Source organism: Trachymyrmex septentrionalis, unplaced genomic scaffold (assembly GCF_001594115.1).
Source record: "Trachymyrmex septentrionalis isolate Tsep2-gDNA-1 unplaced genomic scaffold, Tsep1.0 scaffold50, whole genome shotgun sequence".
NCBI classification, from domain to species: domain Eukaryota; kingdom Metazoa; phylum Arthropoda; class Insecta; order Hymenoptera; family Formicidae; genus Trachymyrmex; species Trachymyrmex septentrionalis.
Window position 1 is genome coordinate 709,559 of NW_017305673.1, and position 7,964 is coordinate 717,522.

Here is a 7,964-nt window from a genome sequence, read left to right on the forward strand (position 1 = left end):
GTATAAGTTAACAATAGTTAATTAATAGAAAGTATCAAATTATTATTTTCAAAAATTGACTCTTTTTAATTACGCTTCTCACGAGAGATATGGATTTCTTACGTCTTACATAGCTTAATTAATTAAATTTATTTTATTAATGTCATTTTCAATCTGCAAACATTGAGCGTATTATAAGATGCAATTGCAATACCTCTTATATCAGTTCGTTTTATATATCGTTACGTTGTTATCACTCCGTCAAAATTCAACATTTAGAAATCACCAATATCTCTGGAAATGCATATTAATACACTATGTTTCATACTTATGTAAATTGAGTTGGAATGAATATGTCAAATAACTCAGATTGTCTAAGTGCCAGCGGCTATGTAATGGCAGGTCGAGATAAGCATAAGCACTATCAAACCTGTTTTCATCTTCGCTAAACAGGTTCTTGTATGACACATAATAACTTCACTGCACGCTCTGCTTCTTTTCCTATTTTTTTTTACGGTCGCGGTTTCGCAGATCACTTTGTGTCCTTCGCGCATGATAAGGTAAGACAAAAGCATAGAAAACGACTAAGTACTGTTTAATAATCAAAGTTCTTTTACGCTTACATTTGAATATCAATCGCAATGTTAAGGCGTAAAGGATTCTGTGGAACATCATATATTTGAGAACCAAATAAATAAATCAAAGACACTTAAAAATCAAATAAATTAAAATAAATTTTGTCTCGCGCGTTTTATACAAACTTATTTTTATGTGCTCTTTTTTTTACGTGCACACAAAAGAATACGCAAGTAATAATTACTTATTTCAAGTATCTCAAAAGTTTATATATCCGCAAATCTATCTATAAATTCATCAGAAGTATTCAATTTATTCAAAACGTACTCTGAATCCTAGTAAGTTTAATTAACTTCTTTCTCAATTAAATTTATTAAATTAAAACAAATTCGATTTGCTCATGATGAAAAGTTCGCTTCTTCGATCAATTTTGTAACATTCTCCGAAAGAAAATAAATTCCTGTTTTGAGTACATAATAATGAGTTTTTCGAAAATTTTGTAGTATACTCGTATGTAAGTATATTTCTTTTCTAGATTATTATCAAGAAAGTATTCTTTGATAAAGATAACCGTTGCTTGAAAGAAAGAAGAATAAATTGAGTAATCTTTTCTTAGCGGTAAAATGATATTTTTCTGTGTGTGGTTCGGCACATCTCTTTCGTATAATTCTAATTCTTTCCGGAGTATAAAAGAGCTCTCTGCTCCTTTCGCGCGTCGGTGCGTGCAGCGCAAGTGCGCGTCGATGAGGCGACTAGATGTGATGCAACGAAGAGATGCGTCGGAACAATGGCCCGCGATATTACGTACGCGCGTAACAACGGATCCCGCGGATGGAGGTGTGCGTGGATGCTCGTGTTTTTCCGAGAAAGAAAGAGAGAAACGAGAAAAGCGCCGGTAGTACTTCTGTGGTATTACGTGGATAACGAGCGTGCCCCGCGACACAATCGTACATATCCGTATTTAGGATTTCGTCGCGGAACACTTCCCGCGGATGCGATGCTCTCTTCTTCTTGGCGGAAGAAATCTCTCTCATCGATAAGTGCCAAAAGATCCCAGGCGGGAAAGAAAAAAAATTGCGACGTCTTATTATTACATTCAGCGCGCGCACAATGCGGTCGCGAGATAAGGAAACTACTCGGGATGGTGGTAGACTCATCCTCGCGACCGTATCTCCCGACCTCGATCGGATGATCAAATGATACGAAAACAAGGAAATCGCGTTTGCGAGTTTCCTAAGCTCGCGTTCCCGTTATCCGGGTAATTGCTGATAACCGCGAGATAGTTGGACAAATTGACAATCCGACGGACATTCGTGATTCAGCGAGTATGAGATTTATGAATGTGCGTGTTTACGACATTCATGAACTCTCGGGAGATATGCCGTTCCTAATTTCCGAGCTCTTAATCTTCATTTTTTATGTAAAATAAGGACTTGCCATATTTGACAGGAATTAATATACACTCTTTAAAATTTTTAGTGGAATCTCGCTCTAAAAAGTGAAAATTGAATATCTTGAAAAGAACGGCACACTTTTCAGTCTGCAACAATGAGATTTCACTCTTAGTGAGAATTCACTTCAAAAGTTTTAAAGAGTAAAAATGCGGCAAGTGCGAATTGACGCGTAGTTAATTAGGCCGCAGTAATATTTTAATAAACAAATTAATTTAGCAGTAAAACTAATAATAACGACTAAGATATTCACAAATAATATACAAAGATATACATGACTGTCGACCATAAGGCAGGAAATTCCTATCATAAGAAGATGTCATAAATATGGAATGCTTAACATTCAATATATGAGCTATGTTCGTTTTGGTGTTCGTATAATTTGCCCCTTTTTAATATTTAATAAAGAACAAGAATAAAATGCTGCTAATTAGAGCGCTATTGAGCTAAAGTAAACGTAGCCATGAATATAATTTCCACTCAGAATCGATATAGATAATAAAGATAATGGTACACCAAAAGACTTAAGCAGCGAAACGTAAGCAGTAAAAAATCAATATGTTTGATCTGCTTACGTTATGGCTTTACGAGCTTTACCGTGATTAGCCAATTCGCTTACTGCCTTTTTTTTTTGTATGCTCTGGACTTAATAGATAAAGCAATTTATACAGAAATAATTGGAATAGATTATTAGTAAGGCCAAGAGCACATAACAAAAGTTCTCGTTCTTTATCAAAGAACTCTCTTAACTGGTGCACAACGGTGCAACGAGTTGAAGTGGAAGAAACAGTTCAGAGAGTTTATCGATGAAGAACAGAAAACGTCGGCGGACTGTGTCGTTTATGGAAAACAATTAAAAGTGTATTGTGTGCATGCAATGGTTACATACATCGTCATGGACTTTCCATCAATGACACAACAGTCGGCCGACACTTTGTCTATCGTGTTTTTGCCCTATCAGTAAAACGTTGTCCACATGATAAAACAATTAGTCAACACGATAATAACGACAATTAAATAAATTAAAATTAAAGGTGTAAAAAAATAAAATATAGAGACTGAACATTGTATGTCTGGTTAATATGACAATCAAACGTTAAAATCCTTTTCATTTTCCTTCAACGATTCAGTCATTTTCACGTCATCAACGCACACTTGATTGTCGCACGAATCGACCGAGCGATGTACACACATTATGTACTTATCTATACGCGTGGATAACAGTTCCTGGCAAGTTGATTACCGTTATCGCGCAATCCGTCGAAAGAAATCAAAGGCGTCAAAGGCGAGGTCGATTAGGGTCTCCTTTTCGGTTATCCGTGACCCAAATATTTGGCAATCGCCTCGCCCAGAACGGTCTTTGTACGAAATTTACCTCGTATTGACGCTGCTCGGTGGGGCAGGTCTGTTACACGGGTCCTCGAGGTCGCATTGACTACGCAAGAAGACTTCGAGCAGCCCCATGAAGAGCATGAAGGACGAGCCGCCGCATGTCGAGGCCAAAGTGGGTCCTGCGGACGTGGTCAACGGACAATTGCAACTCATCTGGAACAGAAACATTATTAGTGTTTCATCAATCACGTAGTGACACGACGTAAATGTAGGCTTTAACGGTGCTGCAACACCGAAAAGCTCACCGTAGGACAACGATTTATTGTACTTTGGCGGATCTGATTGAAACTGAGCTCGTTCTCGGTTCTTTTATACGATAGTAAATAACGTACGTCGGTATCGACGGGGAAAGGACTTTATCAAATCGTCGCGCGTTAATTCCAAGGAGAACGTATTTTATTTGAAAACGTTTTCTCCAAGCCGCACGACCGACTACAATAACTAACCGCAGAAATGCATGACCATTTAATTTACGCGTATTACTGTGATTACGCAAATCATGCGATAATCATATATCTTCTTGTAGCTCGAAGATAACGGTAACTGTCATCGCGTTTTGCCGTAACATTATACAGGTTGAGCTGATTATTTCTCAATAATCACGACGGCGATATTAATCAGGATTACATGAAGTATAATAATCTGTATCTCTACGAGAATATTAACTATGTCAATTATGTTTGACGTATAACAATCTATGGATCACTAAAGAGTGTGTTCTTTATATCGCAGTACTGATTACACATAATAATAAAATTAATACAATACAAAAATAAGGAATTAAATTTTTCGATTGCTAAAATATATCTGACTTTTACATTAATAAATAAAAATATAAAAGCGATACAGAAGTTTAGTATTAAACTGCTCTTCTCGCTTATATATCTTTATTAATATAAAATATCAGATATTAATAATTGTAGAATTTAATTATTTCCTTCCGTATTGTGTATTATACCATTTATGATAATTTATATATTTTATATTGCCTACGTGAAAACAGTCCGTGTAAAGTCAACGTAAACAATACATGAATACTCCATGTTAATGTAGTGTGTTGAAACATACAACGCAAACCTGCTCTTAATTGCCCGGTCGAGAGGTAAAGCGTGTGTGATCTGCGAAAGTAATATTTTCATTCAGCAAAGGAGCCGAAGCATCTAACAATAAGCAATATCCCTTAACCAGTCATGCACCGATGCAATCCGCCGAGAGCGCGTTTATCTTCGATCCGCTGCATCGTCGGCGGACCATGAAGCCGAGCTACGTTCCGTGAAGAACAAAAGTCCGAACGAGAGTGAGAGTGCGCATACCGACGTCGCCGTCGTCGTCACCGTCGAAACGTGTAACAGCCTCGTAATAGAACGTGTCCGGCTGTAAATTCATTCAGCTCCGTTCGACCAGCGACCGGCGCGATTGAGAGGCGATCCCTCTTCGCGGGAGTGCGCGTCGCACGTGCTTTCTACAATGCAATTCTCTTGCATCGCGTCTATCTCGGAATGCGCGCCTGCCTTGTATGCGCGCGTACGTGTGTACAGCGGTGAAACTTTTTTTTTTCTTTTTTTTTTTACACCGCGCGTGTTTCCTCTTCCGACATTTCTCACGGTCGGATACATAATCGCGCGAGGCGTAACGCGCCGAATTTCTACCGCGAACCCGCGAGTGAAGCGTAACGATTGTATGTAGGGATTGCATTCACGCTTAAATTTTCGGTGAGAAAGCACGAGAGGTGTGGAGAAACAAAGAGAGCAGCACGCCCGTACGTCTTCTCTTCATTGAAAAGGAAACCTATATACAGCACAGACCTCCGAGAGACATCCTAAACGTATCCAGAAGACGTTTTTTTATCCTAAGGATATTCCTAAAATGTCCTGTAAATAAAGTGTCTTGTTACGGGAAAGATTTGGATGCCAAGGTTGATATCGTAAGGATTTTTTTGTAAATAATATTTATTACATTTTAAAGATACGTGGATTGTTTCTTCTAATTTCTAGACATTCAGAGAATTTCTAGAAATTTTCAAATTTGTTAAGGAGAAAGGTAAAGCTAAATTTTTTTTTTTTTTATTGACAGATCAGTGAATTCTGCGCCTAAAATCTGATATCAGTCCAATGGATTTTCAACGAGATGGATGAGGGATAGATCTTTAATAAGGGACGGATTTTATTAACAAAAAATTACATCCGACAGGTTGTATCGCACGGATGTACCTGACACAACACGGTGAGGACGGTAAGAAAACAGAAGGAGAAGCTGTAAAATAGCATGACTTTCGTAATCGACGGCGAGACAGTGCGCGGTTCTCGGTCAGTGAACGTAACGGTGTTGAAGCTTTGCGAAGGAGCGTATATAGGTATACGCTCGAGGGACGTATAGCTACAAGTAAATTCGGGCTCCTGCAATTACGTACTAAAGTACCATAATGTACCTGAAGCTGAATGTAATAAACAAAACTCGACAGTCAAAGTAGGAAATGAGTTCGTCTTATTTGTCTATTCTATCAAAGGTAATAGTATAATAATAATGATTAAGTAAAATTAGAGAATTTTTTAAATGTCGGAAATGATGATCTCTACAAATTGTGACATATAATAATTAATAATATTTCGGAATCACGTACCAGATTTGTATCAAATGATTTAAGCGAAACGTAATCTAATTTTATATCATTTATATATAAAATAAATTTTATAATATTTATTTAAATTTTATCACAGGATATAAATTGTAAAATAAAATCGAGTGATATATTTTTGTCTGGCTATATTTATACCACTTTCAAAATGGTACGATATTCCTGTTTAATTATTATTAGATCGTTCTGATTATTTATATTTTACATACTCGACGTTAATGCGCTTCCTGATTAATTAGTGCGTCGTTCATGTCCGCTGGATATCTTTCGCTCGAAATGGAAAATCACGAATAAACAAAGTAATTTTCGATCGTTTAGAGTAATGGAAGTATAATTTTGCTCATTTTTTCGCCATTATTTTACGTGCGTGCATCTGAGCATCAACGAGCCATTGAGAAATTGCTTATAATCCTATTGCTCATAATCCTAGTAATTCTGAAGTACGCATCTCGCTTCCCATTTTACGTAAATTATCGTAATATGTAAATTTAATGTATGCGATAACGAAACTAGTCTTTCCTCTCCCTAGAAAATTCCCATCGCATTTCTTACGTTGATGATCCAAATATAATTAAACCTTAAATACTTTTTAAATGTATTTTCAAGAGATTTTTAAAAATTTTTACCTGCGAAATATAGATGACAAAATCATATGTACTTATTATTTTCAAAGGGTTCTTCAAAATTGTTACCTGTGAAATAGAAGCGAGAATATACTTATGATTTGTACACGGTTCAATTTCTCGACCGCGTGAAATTATCCTGATCTCGCATGAATATTAACTGACGGTTTGCATTTTTTCTAATTGTTATTCATATATTATTATCCGATGTGTGTTACACGTAACGATGAATCGCGTAACAGAGCATAGTTTGACGATGTAATGATTGTTTGCACGAGAAGACCGTAGCACCTGAGAGGGTGTTAATTGGAATTTATGTAACTTAAAAATGCTTAACGTTGGCGTTAACAACATCGCAATCGCCACAAAGAGAGTATAATTTCCCGCAAATTATTACTGTATGCTTCTTGATTATCAAGCGTGAAAATGTAGACATTACATGCCACGTTACATATTTCCTGGCGCGATTTTCCATGTCAATTTCATCTATTTTGCTATGTTCACCTTATTATACACGTATCCAGTTCCGACGGATATCATCGATGTGGTAGCTATTTGATTAAAATGTTATGCAATGCGTTACGCGTAAGATCTGAACGTACGACTCGTCTGAATAATCTTAATTTTTATATAATTACAAAATATTCAATAATAGCAAATTTCACTGCGATTAAAAATTATTCTCTTCTATATACGGCCGGATATCTGCCTAATTGTTTTTTAATGAACGCAGCCGAGCAAAGCATATAGACAAATATATTAAACACAATTATGTCATACGTGCTTTATAATTTCCAAGATTTACGATTTTAGTGGAAAAATTACTGTGTCTATATGACAAACCGTTATTAGTTTTTTTAAATAATTATATACAATCACACTTCAGAAAACAAGGTGATTATGATATAATCTTAAAATTTTATATAACTTTAATTTGACATTGATAAACGGATAAGAATCATCACGTTTCGTGCATTTCTCTCACGTGCTTGACTTGATACGATCTTTAAGCACGCATATGTCTCTCAAGGATTTGCGAGTGGATATCGTATCCTACCGATAGACTTAAAAAACGAATTATGCATATTCGACAAGGACATCGTACATGTCGCTGCGGTGACGATTATGCGTTTAAAGGGAGAGGTACGTCTGACGACGCTTAATGCCAAGGTACACGATTATCAGATAGCGAATTAATCCTGCATATTTATCACTGCGTTTATTTATTGTAATAAGTAATTAACTATATTATACAGAGAAACAATTTCTAGTTGCAAACATGCAACAAGCGTGTAACACGTATCAGAG

General features: G+C 36.4%; 1 protein-coding gene across 1 annotated transcript in view; it reads right to left on the reverse strand.

Annotated features, from left to right (window-relative positions):
- Window positions 1-7,964, reverse strand: part of LOC108751588 — a 22,479-nt gene that overhangs the window by 8,299 nt on the left and 6,216 nt on the right. The window contains exons 13-14 of the mRNA XM_018491837.1: window positions 3,667-3,839; window positions 3,382-3,551 (exon numbers count right to left, since the gene is read on the reverse strand). Of these exons, the coding sequence (XP_018347339.1) occupies window positions 3,382-3,551; window positions 3,667-3,839 (343 nt within the window). The remainder of the gene's footprint in view (window positions 1-3,381; window positions 3,552-3,666; window positions 3,840-7,964) is intronic.